This window comes from Penicillium concentricum, assembly GCF_028827145.1.
Source record: "Penicillium concentricum strain IBT 3081 chromosome Unknown utg000001l_segment0_segment0, whole genome shotgun sequence".
Taxonomy (NCBI): Eukaryota; Fungi; Ascomycota; class Eurotiomycetes; order Eurotiales; family Aspergillaceae; genus Penicillium; species Penicillium concentricum.
The window spans coordinates 1,358,143-1,377,082 of NW_026622754.1; the positions used below are offsets into that span (position 1 = coordinate 1,358,143).

At 48.7% G+C, this 18,940-nt stretch overlaps 7 protein-coding genes across 7 annotated transcripts; 3 read left to right on the top strand and 4 right to left on the bottom strand.

The window, feature by feature from the left end:
• Positions 1–37: 37 nt before the first annotated feature.
• Positions 38–1,784, bottom strand: N7517_000518 (putative MFS sugar transporter; the record flags this gene model as incomplete). Its single annotated transcript, XM_056718248.1, has 5 exons — positions 38–423; positions 482–1,005; positions 1,060–1,297; positions 1,354–1,694; positions 1,747–1,784. The coding sequence occupies 5 exons, from the start codon at positions 1,782–1,784 to the stop codon at positions 38–40; spliced, it is 1,527 nt and encodes a 508-aa protein (XP_056582383.1).
• A 1,598-nt stretch (positions 1,785–3,382) lies between these two features.
• N7517_000519 (uncharacterized protein) lies at positions 3,383–5,547 on the top strand (the record flags this gene model as incomplete). Its single annotated transcript, XM_056718249.1, has 4 exons — positions 3,383–3,647; positions 3,715–4,323; positions 4,381–5,191; positions 5,259–5,547. Coding segments are annotated over 4 exons (1,974 nt in total), but the record flags the coding sequence as incomplete, so codon positions are not given.
• Positions 5,548–6,366: 819 nt separating this feature from the next.
• N7517_000520 (mitochondrial import receptor subunit TOM22) lies at positions 6,367–7,291 on the bottom strand (the record flags this gene model as incomplete). Its single annotated transcript, XM_056718250.1, has 3 exons — positions 6,367–6,417; positions 6,661–6,950; positions 7,183–7,291. 3 exons carry the CDS (start codon positions 7,289–7,291, stop codon positions 6,367–6,369), a joined length of 450 nt encoding a protein of 149 aa, XP_056582385.1.
• A 389-nt stretch (positions 7,292–7,680) lies between these two features.
• Positions 7,681–9,505, bottom strand: N7517_000521 (mitochondrial-processing protease subunit alpha; the record flags this gene model as incomplete). The annotated part of the gene is made up of 2 exons (XM_056718251.1): positions 7,681–9,333; positions 9,404–9,505. 2 exons carry the CDS (start codon positions 9,503–9,505, stop codon positions 7,681–7,683), a joined length of 1,755 nt encoding a protein of 584 aa, XP_056582386.1.
• Positions 9,506–9,935: 430 nt separating this feature from the next.
• Positions 9,936–12,094, bottom strand: N7517_000522 (acetoacetate--CoA ligase family protein; the record flags this gene model as incomplete). Its single annotated transcript, XM_056718252.1, has 2 exons — positions 9,936–11,789; positions 11,867–12,094. 2 exons carry the CDS (start codon positions 12,092–12,094, stop codon positions 9,936–9,938), a joined length of 2,082 nt encoding a protein of 693 aa, XP_056582387.1.
• Positions 12,095–13,419: 1,325 nt separating this feature from the next.
• Positions 13,420–15,432, top strand: lcb2 (putative serine palmitoyltransferase 2; the record flags this gene model as incomplete). The annotated part of the gene is made up of 1 exon (XM_056718253.1): positions 13,420–15,432. One exon carries the CDS (start codon positions 13,420–13,422, stop codon positions 15,430–15,432), a length of 2,013 nt encoding a protein of 670 aa, XP_056582388.1.
• Positions 15,433–18,446: 3,014 nt separating this feature from the next.
• N7517_000524 (uncharacterized protein) lies at positions 18,447–18,704 on the top strand (the record flags this gene model as incomplete). The annotated part of the gene is made up of 1 exon (XM_056718254.1): positions 18,447–18,704. The coding sequence occupies one exon, from the start codon at positions 18,447–18,449 to the stop codon at positions 18,702–18,704; it is 258 nt and encodes an 85-aa protein (XP_056582389.1).
• Positions 18,705–18,940: the final 236 nt, after the last annotated feature.

An 18,940-nucleotide genomic window follows, 5' to 3' on the forward strand; every position in this document is an offset into this window, starting at 1 on the left:
TGGTATACCAAAATCATAGCATGTAAACACAGATTACCTAGCTTCGAGCATGCTCCACAGTGACAGCGTCCGCCTTCTCGTCTCCTTCGTCCCTCATACGAGCTCCCTTCTGCTGTGCCATCACCTCCTCTCCCTGGGTAACGTGGTTGGCACCACCAAACAGGGTATCGATCTCCTCGAGAGGAACCATCTTGGTCTCCGGAATAAAGAACCAAACAAAGACAGCAAGTAAGAAGTTGATACCGGCAAACATGTAGAAGGCAAAGAAGCCCTCGTTTTCGAGGAACAGAGGGAAGAATTGTTGAACAATAGCGTTGGCGACGTTCTGTGTTTGAGATGCCATGCCCACAGCCTGGGCGCGGACGTTCATTGAGAAAATCTCGGACGTCCAAATCCATACTGTTGCGCCCCAAGATGGTTTGTCTGGGAAATGATGTTAGTGGAGTTTCGTTTGTGGGGATAGTGAGTAGAGGGGACTTACAGAAGAATATGAACAAGAACATAAGGAATACAATCGATATACCGACAGGCGTCGACTTGGATCCATCGGCGAGTTGTGGTGTTTCAGTTTCGACGGCAGAGACAATGATCATGCAGAGACCCATACCGATACCACCAACAATCAGAAGGAATTTTCTTCCGAACCGATCAATAATCCAGACGGCGTTCAGGGTGAAGAAGATTCCAAAGGTGGCATTCAGAGCGTTGATAAGAGCAATCTGACTGTCGCTGGTAAACACCTTCTGGTAGATCTTGGTAGAGTATGAGTTGAGCGAGCCTTGTCCGGTGATCTGTTGGCCGGCATTGAGGACCAGGGCCAGACCCATGCGCTTGCGTAGAGACTTGTCCTTCCAGAGAGCAGAGTAGTTGCTAGAGATGGCTTCCCTCTCGTATTCGATGGCCTCACGAATCTCCATCAGCTCTTGCTCGACTTCCTCCTCAGTATCACGAACTCTTTGCAGAGCTTCTCGGGCCTTTTCGATGTTGTTACCTCTCTGGATATACCTAGTGATGGTCAGAGTGGCTCGAAATTAATGTAGATTGTGAAAGGGAACCCACCAACGAGGGCTGCCGGGGATAGTCGGCAGGAGAACAAGGATGATAACGGGGACCAAAAGCTGGAAAATAACAACCAGTCTCCAGTCCCACTCGCCCAACTTATCAACATTCTTGGTGCAGGCAAAGTTGACCCAGAAGCAAATGAACGATCCAACAGAGTAGAACATCTGCCAGAAGGTCATGATCTTACCACGGATCTCTGCTGGGGCCAATTCACCAATGTAGATAGGGCCAGCAGCTGCAAGTAATTCCATCAGTTTATGCATTTGAAACCACGCGATTAACAAGACTTACTCAATGCAATACCCTGACCAATACCGATGATACATCTACCTGCAAGGAAGATGGCAAGATTGTGGCGAGGAGCAAAGGTTTGCATAAAGGTGGAAATAATGACCAAACCACAGCCAATGGCCATTCCAAGCTTGCGGCCCAGGAAGTCTGCACATGGTCCTCCCAGGAAGAAACCACCAAAGATAGCGCCGACCGTGTATGCTGTATTAATTGAGCCGATTGTGTTGGCATTGGGGTTGTTCATCCAAGCCAGCCAGTTCTTGGAACCCTGGACAGAGTTGAACACAGATGCATCGTAGCCGTAGAGCACCATGCATGATGCTGCAACACAAGAGATGTACCTAAACAGTCGGATTAGAGTATATTCTTCGGAATAGATGACTGTACACTTACCAGTTGTACGCTCTCTTGCGGGTCATTGAAACACCCATCCTAATATTAATGATAGGACTGTTTAACAATGAGGTTGAAGCTCCACGAATATAGTTAATAAAATTGGCAGTGACAGATGAGCAACTGTCTCGAGTGTGAGAGAGCAGTTAAAGATGAGCTACACTCCAGGGGTGCACCTGAGTGGGCGGAGACCACAGCTATATAGCAAGTCAGGATTAGGGCATATTCCGGGGGCGAAAAGTGAAACCCCCCATGTGAGCAAGAAACCCCATGTGGATCAGACAATCCCCAGAATCAACCCCAGATGCACTAAGATTATTTTGGCATTCGGATAACGGGGAACCTTTGTCTCCAAGATCGCTGAGTGGTGGGGTATCTGGAGTCAATGGCACATGGGCAAAGCGTATCTTTCGCCTATTCGATTTCCCATTGGCTTGGAGCTTTCTCAAATGCGCGTGCCGGACCTGGGGTAATAGTGATCTGGGGTTCGAGGATATTTTTCAAGCTTTTGTTCCGGCGATATGAAATTGGGGAGTTTCCACGAATCGGCGGGCTGAATGACAGTGGCTTGGGAGAAAGTCAACTCCACCAATAGGGGAAATGGTGAAGGAATACGGTAGAAATAAGATGTTTGAGAAGAATATGGCGCTAAACTAAAACAAATAGGAGATATTAAGCGATTGGGCTTCTGTGATTCTTTCAGGCTGTAGATAGGGCTGAATTTATCCGTATAGCCCTGGATAGATGTAGATCAAGTCCCAAGGACATCATTTTATTACTTCTTATATCCTGCTGATATTACAGATTTTCTTGGCATATTTCTATTCAGGTATGTGTACACCGTACTTGTCACAATATGTTTTCTTATAGACACAGGGGGAGAAGCAGAAGGCAATAATGTATGCTACATGGTCTTTAACTGCGGAGTATAGGAATAGGAAATAGACCCAAAGCAGGGGATAGATGATATATCTTCAAATTTATTTTCGTCGACGATAGGCTCAAAAAAGACACTCTGGCAAAGGAAAATAATTTGGATAGAAAGATCCATTGAATATTCGACATACAAAGACGTATTTTGGAAATATATAGAGCTTTATATATCTTGTAGACCAATATCATTTGTATAGTTTCTGTAGGAACAAACCACTAACTATATCTTCTATGATAATTGCATAAATTTGTCAAACTATGCCCGCATAGCTGCATGTAGACTTATACTTTCTTTGAATGAAATTTTCAACGTAACATCCATATATTCAAAGATATACACGATCAATTACTCCATTCACTGTGCACTACTAGAGTTAAGTATCAGAACATTTGCAGTTACCATATACTACTCTTACTTTCGTCTCACCCTTTTCACCAAAAGCAGAACCTCTGGCAAATATCTCTCTATGTCAAGCATACATTTCACAAAGATTTCTTTATCCAAAGCTCGCAAGTTGATTTGATCTTGTAAGTATATAGATCACGTGCTCTCGTGGTTCTCCCAACGCGGTCCGCGACGGCGAAGGTCCCACTGACGTGACAGACTCAAGCTTCATACTTCTTTGAACATATTTCTTTTTCTTTGACTATGCTATGACCTACCTGGATATATGAACACAATATTCTGCCTTCTGATCCAGCCTCTACTGTTATCCTGAGCCTCAGTCGCAATGCCACCCCGCAAATCGAAAAAAAGCAGACGCGACTTGCCTTTGCTCCTACAGCCGCTTCGCCTTCGGCGGATGTGAGTCCGGAGCAAAGCAACCGATATGCAACACTCAAATACGACAACCCAAGCTTGGGCACATACCGTCCTCCAAAGGCTCCCAAAATCAAGTCGGAGACTACGCCCGAGAAGGAACGGCCGAAGCTCCCCACCAAGACGAGATCCAATGATAAACCCGCAAGTACGGTGAAACTGTGTCTCATCAATGCAGCCTGAAAGCTAAGATTCAGAAAACGAACTGTTTATAGAAGACCAATCGGACAATGAATCCTTGGACGAACCTATCATCCCTGCCTCCCAGAAGAGAAAGCAAGCCGCGCCACATGAAAACCTCGATGTGGTGGTCCTCAGCCCACCAAAGCTTGAGGACACCCAAGATGCAAAGAATATTTTGTCGAAGAAGTCACAGCGATCATTACAATTCCCAAAGAAACATACTGAGACAAATGTTTCTGACTCGGAGGAGCTCTCCCGGCCGCGCCGAACACTCAAGCGAAAGGCCGTGAGCTCACCGATTGACCCCAGCGACTCAGATGAACCTGTGGCCTCTTCGGTCGTCAAACGGCGCAGGTCTACCCGAGGTGGCCATTCTTCAAGTTCACCTGTTCTACTCAGCGACGATGATTCAAACGAGTCGGTGGCTCCTTCGACCGTCAAGAGGCGCAGGGTAGCAAGGCCAGCCGAAATATCCAAAAGTGACGATGAGGATTCAGATGAGCCATTGCCCTCCTCGCCAGTGAAGAGACTCCGACGTGGACAGGAGAAAGAAACTTCCCAACCTCCTCAAACCCCCCGCCACATCTCGAAGCAGGCCAAACTCGATATCGCAGAGGATTTGGAGGACCTTCAGGATTCAGGTAGGAATCAATTGGCCCACGAGTTTCGTTTATTATGCCAATGCTAATCATGCGTAGTTGTTAAGAAAAGTCGAACTCGTGGCCGGAATTTCGAATCTGCCCGAGACAAGAGAATGAAGCACCTTGAAGCCCTTCGACGCAGGCGGGCTGGTGTGGAACCCGAGGATGACGAAGAGGAAGAAGAATATGACGAAGATGAAGACGATTCAGATGTGCAGGAGATTGCACGCCCTGGCAGCGATGCCAGTCCCTCTGGTCGTGGTCTCTGGCGGCATCACGACGACGACAGCGACGTAGAATCAGCCATCGACGCCAACGAGAACCTTGATCGGTACGAAGATGACTTTGTCCTAGAAGACGAGCACGACCTCGGCGTTCCCACCGAGGAGATCCCCTTCGAGTTCACCCGACATGCATACAAGCAACCAAAAGAATACTTCCGCGATGTCATTGGCTGGATGGTGCAAAACAAACTCAATCCAGCCTTCCCTCGCTCTGACGCCATGTACAAGATGGCGTTCATGAAGTTGGAAGATGAAGTCAAAGGTCGGGCTGGTTCCCAGCTGATCTCTTCCGTTTGGAACCCCAGTTTTGTCTATGCCCTCCAGGCCCGGCCACACATCGAGATCGCTGCCTTCCCCACGGAGGAGAACCATCCCTGTGATGCTTGCAGGCGCTCTGGGCATCCCGCTTCTAGTGACATAAAGCTCTACGGGAAGGCGTATTCCCTGCAGACGCTAGAGCCCCTGGAAGATGACGATAATGATAGCGATGATGGTGATGATTCTAGTGATGAAGACGATGGAAAGGAACGGGACCGGGATGGCCATGTCATTCCTCCAGAGAATGTCCGGTATTTCCTGGGAAAGTAAGTTTCGTTTGGGCAGTCATTTCAATCGAGCTCACCCTCTAACCGGTTCCTTTTGTTTCGACAGACAATGCAAGGCGAGAGCCCAGCTCGCGCACACTCTTACGCACTGGCGCTACCATCTCAATGAATGGGTTATCGACTTCCTCGAACGTACGGGCCACATGGAAGCCGATGAAATCCTACGACGAAATGACTTGAGCGTCAAGCGGAAGACGAGGAATGCAAATGATGTCCTCGATAGCATGACTGGAAGTGGTGAAGTCGATAAACTTTGGCGTGACTTCCACATTAATCTCAAGTCTGCCCGCGAGAAAGAGGTATGTTCTTGTTGCGTGTTCAAGATACTTTCATGATGCTAATCAGGCCTGTCTTTGTATTCAGTCGATCTACGGGTGATGAAATGGTCATATCCAAGAGCCAGCTTACCCGAGGGTCAATAATTGTCCTCTAATGACTTTATCATGAATTCCCACGAAGACTACGACCCTTGTAACTAGTTCCATGACGTCGCTTTCCTTTTGCGAACTCTCTCCGCTGCTTGATCTTTCACAATGATACCCATTTTTTCTGTCACATTCCCAGCCATGTCCAGCTACCCTACTACAAGGGCCGGCGGGCTCAGCATAGCAATAGCAAGCAGGCTATCTCAAGAAACTCCTACTTAGTATCTATATCCAGTTTTAGGTATTTGTAAGCCTTCTTTATCTAACCCCTTTAAGAAAGCTAGGACTACAAAATGCAAATTAATAACCAAACCCATCCTTTTCATTACCTGGACATGCACATTGAGAGAAGAAAAAAAGGTATAGAGAAACAGGAAGAAAGATGATTGGGGTTGTACAAATACATGCATGCATAAGCTGCCGGAGCCAAAATGTCAGAAAGCATGAGAGATGCGAGATAAAAAGGAAGTTAAAAAAAAAACAAGAAGTATAACAAAGATCCGAACAAGTCAAGACAAGAAGAGAATCGGGAAACCAACTCTTTCCGAGTGCTTATAGTCCTGTATTTAGAGATCTGGCCAAAATAGGCGATTGGAAATCCCAGGATGTAACAGAATCGCGCCGACATGCGCTTGGGTATGCTGTTTGCATGATACCAAGTCTCGCGGTCGATGATCGTGTCGCGCTGGATTCTTCGCCAATCTCTCTGCTTTCCGAGGTGGTATTAATTTACAGAGTGGGTTGAGCAAGCTTCTCGGTTTCGGTGCCGGGGGTGAGCATCTGTAAGTAGGAATCATAATCAGTATGAGTCTTCAATGACTAGGATTCTAGTGAAGAGCGCGAAAATTGCATGTGCTAATAGTGTTGAGAAAATAATTTTGAATATTGCCGGGATGCGAATACCCGAGGCAATGTACACGGTGTCAATTGTGCAAATGGCAGCACGAATCGGGGATCAAGATAATTGTTGGAATATCGATAAAACCAAGAAATCAAAATTAAAAGGAAATACAAAACACATACCTCGTTGGCTCCCTTGATCATTCCCTGCTCGCGCTCCATCTGGATGTACTGCTCCTCCTCGGCGTAGGCCAAGGCGAATGGCACACCGAGCAAGAAAGCACTGGTGCTGATGATCCAGAGGGCCTTGCCGCTGAATGAAAAGCTGGCCTTGGTGAGGTCTGTGATGGAAGAGACGGTGTTGGAGACGGTGCGGCGGGCGGAGGGGGGAATCATGTCTTTCAGAGCGGCGATACGCTCGTAGACCGACTCGGCCTCGAGCTCGACATCCTCATCGTCGGAGATCTCGGAGTCTGTTGTTCATTGAATTCCATGTCAGATAAGGTTCTTGATGTTTATTTGCGACTGATGTGTTCATTTCTGGGGTTTCGAGGTCGCGTTGTTGGGGGTTGGCATTGGAAACTGCGACGATGGGAGGAAATCCGGGGAGCAGAGTATCCTCCCACCGAAGGAATTCTTCACGCAAATGACAATGGCGCGATGCGAGTTCCGTCTGGGTATGGGCGTTCAGGATTCGGTACTAACCAGTGTCTGAGTAGTCATCCTCGTCATCAGAGACCAGGAGAGCGTCGTGCTTGGTGGCAGTGGGCTTGTCGGTGAAGTGCTCGTCTTCGACTTCAGTAAGTTTGACCATTTTGGGCGGTTTGGATGAGGATGACGAAGGGGATCTAGTTAAAGGTGATGGTTGAATGATGGAAAGTCGCTCTGGTTTCGCTCCGACTTTTTTGCCGAAAAGCGGCGAAGAGCTTGGACCCACCGACAACGATGTCATTTGTTTGGATCTTATGAACTGAGTATTAAAAGATGAATGGGTGATTGAATAAAAAAAGTAGATAAGAGGTAAGAGTTGGGAAAGGCTAGGTTTTCATATAAAGCCTGTTTTAAAAGAGAGGTGTATTCTACAGAGTCGAAATGCTGGCCATGGTCTATAATTACAGATCATCATTTAGATGCAACCACTTCACCCACATGACCCTTATGCTCGACAAATCCACGCGAGACCAGAGGCGTATAATCTAATATTTACCGCCGGCCAAGCTTCCACCGGGAAATCCGTTCTTGGATCTCCTCCCAGGGGAAGGTCCGGAGCTTGTAACCCTCCAACTCGCCCTCCTGCAGCACAACAGTAGGCTTACCAGTGCCCTTACCATCGTTGTGGACCTGGCCACCGAAGACCTTGCGAGCCACACGGCGGAGGTCCTCAACAGTGAGGGCCTCAATTTGCTGACACATCTCCCGGACACTGACCTTGCGGCCGTGGACCTGCACCTGGCGTCCAAGATCCTCAAGCTCGACCATGCGAGACTCCAGGTTCATGAGCAGCGAGGAACGGAGCTGGTTCTTCGCACGGTTGACTTCCTGCGCTTGCAGCGAGCTGTAGCCAGTGTCCAAAGTCAGGGACTGCAGCTCACGGCACATGACCTCGAGCATCTCAGTGATGCGGGTTGGGCTGCAGGATGCGGAAATTCCGAAGATTCCACTATCGGTGTAGCTGTGGTTGAAAGCAATGCAGCTCTCGACCCAACCGTGCTGGTTCAGCACGTTCGTGTAGAGTCGCGAGTACATACCCTTTCCAGGGCCACCAGCCGAGAATGAGCCACCGCCACCAAGGAGGGTCTGGAGAGTAGCGAGAGCATAGATATCAGGCGAGGAGATGGGGAGAGCCTCGAATGCAAGATGGATGTGACTCAGGCGAGGAAGCATGGGGCTCGCGGGCGGAGGAATCGAAGGGAGGGCAATAAATCCACCAGTGTAGTGAGCAGGTTGGCGGAGGTTTAGCGCGTGGGGCTCGACTAGGGATGAGTGGAGAGGCTCGACTGAAGAGCTTTTGGAGGAAGTGAGGTTCTTGAGGAATGGAAGCTTCGACAAGAGCGAAGTGTGTGTTTTTTGGGAAGCAGCGGGGCTGGTGATTGTCGATGAGGGTGTGAAGGAAGGAACGGTCGGCACCTGGCCTTCGTGGGCGACTGTTCGGGAATCAGACAGTGTGGTTTCGATTCCACTGCCTGACAGTACAGGACCCTTGGTTTTGCTGATGTCTCTCGGCTTCATATCGCCAAAGTACTTCTCTGTGAGCTTGACAGCCTCCCCGTGTGGCAGTCCAGCAAAGGCAACCACCATCCGGTCCGGGTTGAAGAAAAGTTCCCTATACCGCTCCACCACTGACTTGTTGATTTCGCCTAACCGTTCTTCGGGGCACAATAGTGGATTTCCCAGAGTGTTGTCGGCGTATGCAGTCATGTGCACCAATTCCGGAAGGATGAGTTCCGGCTTCGCCCAGATCTCGCCGATCTCGTACTCCGCTGTTGCGAGCTGTTGGATAACCTCCTCTTCGGTGATGAGGGGATCGCGGATGGTCTCTGCGAGCAGACCGAGTGTGGTAGGAACTGCCGAGTTGAAACTGGCAGACTGGTACATCAATGACTCTCGGGATGAGGCACACTGGATGTTACCGCCTAGGGACTCAAGAATCTCAAGCATTTCATCTCCGGTGCGCGCCTTGGTAGACTTAAAGGCTAGACGGTCCATAATGTGGCTGACTCCGCGCAGGCTCTCATCTTCGTAACGAGATCCGGCATCGACGTAGACTCCGACACCAGCGAAGGGACCCGGTAATGATTCCGTGGCGACGCGAACTCCATTAGGAAGTGTGGTGATTTGTTCTAACTCGGCGGGATCCTGCGGATAAATAAACAATTTGTCAGTTACAAATGACGTTACGTTGCAGGACCTAATGGGACTCTCTTACCTTGGCCGAATCATTGATGGTAGAGAAGCTTCTTGACACGGCGCGAGGAGCTCGTGTCAATGGCTTCGTGGACTCGATGGCCCGCAATGCTGTGCGGCGCATAATGGCTAATTCTGTACAAATGCAACAGCCTGGTCAATTCAGGATTTCTTGTTGCACTGAATAGATCCGGAAGAGGTGATGTAGCTCGGACGGGTTGTCGGCGAAGAATCGTAACTAATGGAGCCTCGATCCGAGATGCTTAGCTAATCCGTTGCATGACGGATGGCCCAGATGTTCTTCAACGATGATAAATCCTTTATGATCAAATTATTAATGTTTATGACAAGAAGCCGTCTTTTGCGTAATTGTTTTCTTCATTTGTGTTTAGACGCAGCAGGGCTTGCCCCGGCGTCTAGTCCGCTTACCCCGAAGCTAAGACCTGCATGGCTCGAATATATAGTTGGGAACATATAGACGTAGAATCTTGATTACATTAATCTAGAAATAACAACGAAACGCCAATTTCTCTATTCAATAAAGAACTTTATAACTAAGGTTGTTCCGAAGCCCAGTTTCTATACCAATCAAGACACGAAGCATTTGCAACACTTGCACCAATCTTGATGTTAAGCCCACACAAGATCTGCTTGACAGCGTTCTCGACCTTCTTGCCATTGGAAGTCACCGGAATCTCGGGACATGCGTCAATAACGCCAGGGACATGGCGAGGACTAAGTTCCTTCCGAATAGTGGATTGAATGCGTGCCGCGAGATCCGATGGCATACCAGACTCATTGCCAGCAGTAAGTCGGACAAACAGAACGACCGTTTCATCGGCATCGATGCCATCTCGCCTCCGACCAATGCAAAGAGAATCTTCCACGTCGTCGGCGAAATGCTTGAGTAGAATATTGTAAATCTCGGCACTTCCAAATCGTACCCCGGATGGCTTGAGTACGCCGTCGCTGCGGCCTAGCATGACCACACCTCCAGTTTGTGGGTTCAAACGCACATAGTCTCCATGGTGCCAGACCGTGGGCCCAAACACGTCGAAGTAGCTCTTCCGGTACTTCTCCAAGCCTGTTGGTCCCGGGGGCCAGAACATAACTGGTTGGGCCGGGAAGGGTGTGACGCAGACAAGATCACCGGGTTCGCCTGTTGCACTGATATCGTTGCCAGCATAGTCGAACACTGAGATGTCCATCCCCAAAGAGCGACATTGGATTTCTCCTTTGTAAACTGGGAGAATGGGGCAGCCGGAGGCGAAGAGAGAGAGGATGTCTGTGCCACCGGTGATGGAACCAAGCATGATGTCGTGGTGGAAAGAAGAATAAACGTATTCGAATGTCGATGGTGCCAATGGGGATCCAGTACTGAAGATAGCCCGTAGGGTCTTCAACGACACTGGCCTATCGGCATGCTTGCGAGGGTTCAAAGCAGCTTGCTCGAGGAGAGAGAGGTATTTAGCTGATGTACCAAAATGGGTGATTTGAAGCTCTTCAATCAGTCGCGGCATTGCCATTTCTCCTTTTCCGCCTTCAATATCAAAGGGTCGGAAGGGTGAGCCATCGTACAGGACGATTGTGGCTCCACTGGCCAAGCCCGATACCAGCCAGTGCCACATCATCCAAGTTGTCGTTGTGAAGTAGAACAAGCGGTCACCTGGTCGAATGTCACAGTGAAGGAGATGCTCTTTCTTGTGTTGCAACAATGTGCCCAAAGACCCATGGACGATAGGCTTGGGAGCTCCTGTTGTACCGGACGAGTACAAGATATAGACAGGATGATCCGGTCTCAAGCTTGCAAACTCCAATGGCGCCTGAGGGTTCTTGACCTCGGACACGAAATCATCATAAACCTTTGCTTTTCCATTTGCAGGCTGAAGGTCATCTAGGTTGACTTCAAGTTCTGGGGTAGTGACAAAGACCACCAAAAGCTCAAGGTCTGGCAGTTCAGAGACAATCTCCCATACCTTAGCATATGAGCTGTGCACCTTGCCATTGTAAAAGGAGCCATTGTCTGCAAACATAATCTTAGGTTGGATCTGCTTCAAGCGTTCCAAGACAGCATGCACACCCGTGTCAGGTGACACGCCAGTCCAAAAGGCCCCGATTGAGGCTGCGGCCAACATTGCCACGACGGTATTAGCATGATTGCCTACGAAACCAGCGACACGATCGCCGGTCTTCAGACCTGCTTCCTTCAAAGCATTTGCACACAGTCGAACTCGCTCTCGCAGCTCCTTCCACGAAATGAATTCGCGGGCAGCTTCGGTGGCGCCAATCACTGCTACGGAATCTTCATCCGGCGAGGTGGCGGGATAAAGGAGATTCTCGGCAAAGTTCAAAGTGCTGCCTTCAAAGAATGAAGGTCTAGGAAATAGCACGTCATTTGAACCAAGGACCTATATAGATCGGGTTAGGGCCGGGTATCTCATGGTGTCCAAGATAATGCATCCAATTTCAAATGGAAATTACTCACTTGTTGGTATGGATTGTGAGCATTGATTTTCGTATAGTGCCAGATTTCTTCCCAAAATTGGGCTGGTTCAGAGACACTCCATTTCCAAAGAGCATCGTAGTTATTCAATGACAAGCCATACTTCTTGTTCACTTTAGTCATGAAATCATAGATCTGGGTTGTCTCAGGAGAGGAAGGCCGCCAGAGCTCCTTGGCCTCTGGCTCAACAATTTCATCGATATGAGGCATAGTTAATGATGTTTGTAGTAATAGCGCAAGCCGGGGATTGGAGTGTCGAGTATGTAGACTGTAGAGACTGGGATTGAACAAATATGGGGTCCTATTGTTACACTATCCCACAATGTGGCAATAGACTTCCCAACAGATTGAAAGGATTTGATAGGGCTTCGCAGGGACAGGGGTCAAAGCTTGACAAGTCAAGAGCGAGTCACACGCAAATACCCCCTGGGGTATCGGGCGGAAATGATCGGGTACTGAGTTGCCGATCTCCGCGGCTACGGGGGAACACTTCTATAAAAGGGCCCCCTGGACTTTGAATTGTGAATTGTGAATTGTGTTGATATGTGCATCTATTGAAGTAGCCCAGACCTCGGTATTTCATAGAAAGTGATGCCTCAGGCATCTGGCCGTTTTCGAATCTCATAGTGGTGATGTAGTCACAGATAAACTTGGCATGTTGATTTCCAAGAGTTTACTCGGATATACCGGATGAGCATGGACATTGAAATGCGTACGACTTTTTTCACCAGCATATACATACAACATAGAAATGTTCGTACTCCTGTCCAATGTAAAACTTCAGGGGCAAACTGGATTTGACCCCAAATTGTGGACAATTGTGGACATGGTGGACTTGAATTGGACTTCTTGGCTTTGGGCCTTTTCGGGTCCGAAATTTTAGTGTGGAAAAAAAAAACCTTTAGTATTGATATGGTAATAATACCTCCCTGTCAAGATACATCAACCAATCACACGTAATTATCATTGTAATGCATACGTTTTTAATTAATACCAGGAGGTGCATGGGTTCTACACAGCTTAGGAAACACGGAGGTCTCTTATTTACCTTCTCAGACTCTCCTTCTTCTTCAACCCTATGCTTGTTTCGGTGCTTCATTATTTCGGTTAGATTGATTTCTTCGTCATCTGAACGTAGGGCTCTTTGCCCCTTCGTGTATCTTGCCCCCTCCATTCCACGTGCACGCAATTTTTTAAGCCCCTTCGGAGTATTCGGCTCCCGCTTACCTCGAATCAACCTTGCGGTATGTCTCAATCTTTGTGACCTGGCAGTTCCCGGGTGATGTGGGAACTGGGCATGGCTCAGGGGGTATCGATGGCCCAGAACACTAATTGGTTTCTAGATCGAACACATTGCCCGAGGTTGTCACTCCGAAGACTGAAGTCACCAACACAGCCCAAGGCATCAACTTTGAACTATCTCCGGTAGTCCCTGCCTAAAATTCGTCAATCCGGACGCGCCGAACACAAAGCGCCTTCGATTCTGACGTGAAAAAAAAGACCCGACCCGAAACTTTGCGCTGTTTCCTCCTGCGATGCCTCGTCGATTTAGCAGCAACTCCTCGAACGACACCTCTACCAACCCGCCGTCCTTTTCACCTTCTTCGGGAAAGGGCGGTATCTCCATCAAGGCCCCCACGGTCAAGTCCAATCGTCTTTCTCAGTTATTCTCGTCCTCGCCAAAGTCCAAGACGGAAACTGTACAGAGTGGGCATTCTCAACCTAACAATTCTCCGCCGATAAGTTTGGCCTCACTGTCCCTACCGACGATCTCTCTGTCAACAGCCACTGCGGATAACCCCAACATGGACGAGCTGCCTACAACACTCTTCCAGCCTCCGACCCCGGAGGAGGCTCGTCGGCTGGCCAAGCAACATGCCCAATTTGGTCCGATCGGTCATCCCAGCCACCGATACTCTAGTCAACACCCTGGTGGTGTCTTCCCGGAGCCGGTGATGGACGAGCCGCCGTATTATTACCTGCTCACCACCTATATCAGTTATCTAATCCTAATCGCTTTCGGGCATGTTCGTGATTTCTTTGGCAAGCGATTCCGCGAGGAACACTACCGCCATCTCAAGCCTCGCAATGGCTATGGTGCTCTCAACAGCGATTTCGACAACTTCTATGTGCGTCGTTTGAAATTGCGTATCAACGATTGCTTCGAGCGCCCCGTGACTGGTGTTCCCGGCCGCACCATTACTCTTATCGATCGGGGCACGGATGATCACAACCAGCACTTTTTCCTGACGGGTACTACGACCGACACCCTCAATCTGAGCTCGTACAACTACCTGGGCTTCGCTCAGTCGGATGGCCCTTGTGCCGATCTTGCAGAAGAATCCATCAAGAAGTATGGCATTGCAGCACCCAGCACCCGTGCGGAGTCCGGCACACAGGATATGCACGTCGAAGTAGAGGAACTGGTTGCCAGGTTTGTGGGCAAAGAATCGTCGATGATTTTCTCCATGGGCTTCGGCACCAACGCAACCATCTTCCCCGCCTTAGTCTCGAAGGGATGTCTCCTGATCTCCGATGAACTGAACCACGCCTCTATCCGTTTCGGTGCTCGTCTCTCTGGCGCCTCCATCGCTATGTTCAAGCACAATGACATGAAGGACCTCGAGTCTAGACTTCGAGAGGCCATCTCTCAGGGGCAACCCCGCACTCACCGTCCCTGGAAGAAGATTCTGGTTGTGGTCGAGGGACTCTACTCGATGGAAGGTTCCATGTGCAACCTTCCTGGTCTTGTGCAGTTGAAGCGCCGGTACAAGTTCAACCTGTTCGTCGATGAGGCCCACTCCATTGGAGCCATTGGTCCCAGGGGACGTGGTGTTTGCGATTACTTCAGTATCGACACCTCCGAGGTCGATATCCTGATGGGTACACTTACAAAGTCATTCGGTGCCAACGGTGGCTACATTGCGGCAGACAAGGTGATGATCGATCAACTTCGTGCCACCAACCCCGGTGTCTACTACGGAGAGTCTCCCGCGCCTGCAGTGCTTTCCCAGATCTCCTCCGCTCTGCGCATCATTAGCGGTGAGCTCGTTCCCGGTCAGGGTGAGGAGCGATTGCAGCGATTGGCTTTCAATTCCCGATACCTCCGTCTCGGTTTGAAGCGTCTTGGCTTTATAGTGTATGGTCACGATGATTCACCAATCATTCCACTCCTTCTCTTTAACCCGGCCAAGATGCCTGCATTCTCGCACGAGATGCTCCGTCGAAAGATCTCCGTCGTGGTTGTTGGTTACCCGGCCACCCCACTGGTATCGTCCCGTGCTCGTTTCTGTGTCTCTGCTGCGCATACCAAGGACGATCTTGACCGTGTGCTGACCGCTTGCGATGAAATTGGCAACGTCCTCCAGTTGAAATTCTCAACTGGCATCGCGGGTGGTGCGCTGCCTGCTGCCGAACTGCCAGCTCCTCCACCAGAGCTGGAGAAGGAATGGCACCGCAAGCGCTCGGACAATATTTCCCCTCCCCGCTGGCGCGTCGAGGATGTCATCCGACGTGGAGTCCAGGATGTCAAGAATCCCTTGTATTAGTACTAGATTGGCTTCTTTCTCCTGCCGGTTGACATGACGTCTTGAGTTCATTAGGCTTTGAGATGAGTCTTCGGTTGGGGTGTTTTTCCACAAGCACGGTTGTTGCTGGTCACATCGTGCCGGGGTCTTAATTCCATGTGGCCCCTTTATCTTTGATCTGGGTTCCTATGATTCTTGTATCTGTGGACTTTTGGTCCTAAGGCACATGCATAAAAGCTGAACTTCTTCGGACTAGAAAGAAAAGGGGAACTTGGGACAAAAACAAAAAGAAACCAAAACGGTCATGAGTTATTCGAACAAGCAACGAATGAATATGCCCCGTTTCCTATGATCCTTCTACTCTTGCTTCCCGTTTACATCCACACAGTATTTCATGTTACTTTCTTTGTTACTGTTATTCTTCTCAAGATATTCCCTAATAATGTTTCACCCCATTGCTCTCAATCCTCGTATCTATCCGGCACCTTGCCAATAGACGTCGATAATTGGGTTGTCTGATGGGAATATTGCTCCGATGTACAACATGTATCATTCTACAGGGCAAAGGCTGGCTCCTTTTCGATTCTCTTCGATTCTCTTCCCTTTTTTTTGCTTTTCTGTTTCTCTTTGTGACCAACCTATCTTCCTCTAGCCCAAGGAGTTGATTTTCTGTTCAGCTCCTAGGGTCTTGGGGTGTTTATGTTATAGGATTTGATCATTGGATTTGCGTTATGGATATCATGGACATGGATATGGATTTGAAATGGGACCACAGACTGGCTATGGCTATTGCTATCGCACAATACATTATGACCCTTGGCTACTCGACATGTGTTTGTCGAACTTTGCTTCTGGGTTGTCGATGTCTGTCTTTTTTGATGTCTTTTTATGCCTTTTTTTTGTTCTACTATGTTTATAATTAGACCATTGAGATAGCTGTCAATATTCTTCAATTCTTCAGATCTTTGTATTTCACATTGTTCTTTGAGTTTTATGAAAGACAAACAAGGATGTAAAGAGAAACATTCCAAAAAGTTCGCTTGTCTTGAGGAGTTATGGGGGATACTATAAAGGGAAAACCATGAGAGATTCTATAAATCATGGCAATTCAGTCACAAGTTGCGCTTTCCTTTTCCACTTCTTTCCTTTCCCTCCTTTCCCTCCTTTCCCTTCCTATTCCCTTTCCCTCTTTCTATTTCTCTCCCAACATTTTATCCTATCATATTCTACCTCTTTCGCAGGCTCTCAAGCTTTAAGGCGTGGGAGTTCTTCGAAACCCTGGAATTCCTCCGGACATTTAACGGCATCTCCAGGGCTGCTATTACCTTCCCTGTCCCCCGTGTCATCCGACCCTGTCTCTTCCTGTTTAACACTCGACCTTGTCGATTCGGGTCAATGCCGGTTTTGTCGTAGCATATGCAGCTGTCCACGAGCATCTTCACCAAAAGTCCAACTACTGGACAGCAACCAAAGAGTGGTTATCTCGATTCTGAAACGCTGGGATTTCTCAGAAACCTCCCAACGAAATGGACTCGTTTCACGCCTCGCCCATTTCCCTCTGCGTTGTGGTGAGCCCCAGAAATCAGACCCATTTACAACAATGCTGGGAGAGATGACTGGAGATTGCTCGAAGATTTGGCTCATCCGCTTCTTGAAGGAGCACTATGAAGAAGATAACTGTCTGATGGCTCACAACACCATCCTATCTGGTGGGCTGAGCAAAATGAACTCACTCTTGCAAACTCATCTCATCGGTGGGGACTAACCATCTCTTTTCACCTCTATTGTGTTGGAGGTTGGTCAGGGCGAAAAGGCTTGGATAAAACCACCATGACTATTCTTGCTCGTACTTGGTGGACTCAAGAGGGGCGCAAAAGTGGATGTCTACATACTCTTGATACTCCTATCAAGCGTGGGTATCTCAACCTACTAGAAAAGGTCTTCCTTTTTTTTTGTTGGAAATTCCAGGAACCCAGATCCTTTTAGCCGGCATCGAAATCCCACTCCTCAGCCAGCAACGATATCGTTCGACAACAGGGTACCCATGATATCAACCGAATACATCATCTTCTCCATTGATAGCCCAGCTTTCGAGCGAGACTTGCTCGACCCAAGCCAAAGTCCCATCTTATATACCGACATATCGTTCGAACCAGCGACAAGATCCTCATCGTCAAAATGAAAGCACTTCTACAATGACTTCTACATGGCCTCGAGCCGTTCTTCCAACAGACGGGGTTAACTATGCAGCCAGCTTAGCTGGACGCCATCATCATCCTGCAGTTGGTAGCCACGACACTAGTCATGGCGCCCCGCCTTCAGTCGCAAAAAAGAGCACGAAGAAGACTTGACTGGACGCATTTTATTCGAAACTTCCCTGCTTACGATCTGATGCTCGAAATCGGGTTTCTACGATAAAAAAAAGCACCAGCCTTCAAGGGAGCAGACTCTTTTGGGGCCACTGCGTTCCACATTTGTAGGTGAATCTCTGCGAAATTTACGATTGCGCTAACCATTTAACCTATAGTTGGCACGTTTCAGGGCAATCAATCTGACTTTGCGATAGTTGACATGGTCCGCACAAAATGGCTTGGCGTTATAGCATGCTATCAGCAACAACGGGTTTCCAAACCCAAATTCAAGGAGGTAAACGGATTAAAACAGAGTTGACCACCTATGGACACAAATAATGCGTCACAATCTCTACCTCAATGAGAACTACGGTCTGGACCGAGAGGCTGGTGCTCATCGGAGAGATCGTCATGTTATCTTTAACACCTCCAAAATCGAGTTGTGAGCTTTCTCACACAGCCTCATCTTTATATGATGGGGGTTGCCACCGTTGTCGAAGGGGAATGAAGTGGTCAAGACTGAGCATGAGCCATACACTGGCTTCCCTGAGGTCTGCATCGACGTCCGACGTACGATCAAGTGGGAAGGGAGAGGTGCCCCAAATCCTGAGTGTCATACAAGTGGCCACGCAGAATGTTCAACAACCATTTCCATTCGATCAAGTCGATCTTTGATATCCCAGTATGATCCCCCTCTCCAGAATTACTTCAGGACTAGGGCCGCTTTTAATTTGTGAATATAGCTGTGCCGATAACCTCCGCGTGATCTCAACGTCATCAAGACTGATGTTCCAGGATCCTGTCAGACGAGAATCCGACCCACTCCCCAGCGGGCTGACTCTCTCCACAGCCCTCTCTTGGCCTTCCGGAAAGCCCGGGCGCTTCACCGTCGATACGACGAGCCTGAAGAAGAAGGTGCAGCAGCCCTCAGTCGCTTGGTAAGCGAGCTGCGGGAATCAGAAGTACCACCTGCAGTATCAAGCTGGTTCCTCTACTCAGGCCATGCAATCTATATAAGCCTGCACCTACCTCCTATCAGATTAGGGACCCCCGCCATACAATCTAAGCTTGTTTGCAGCACAACCTATATACTCAGATGAAGGACAATTATGGGAACACGGTCCGGTATGGGATACTGGTGTCCAGTTCTGTTCTCGCCACAGAAGCCTGGTGACCAC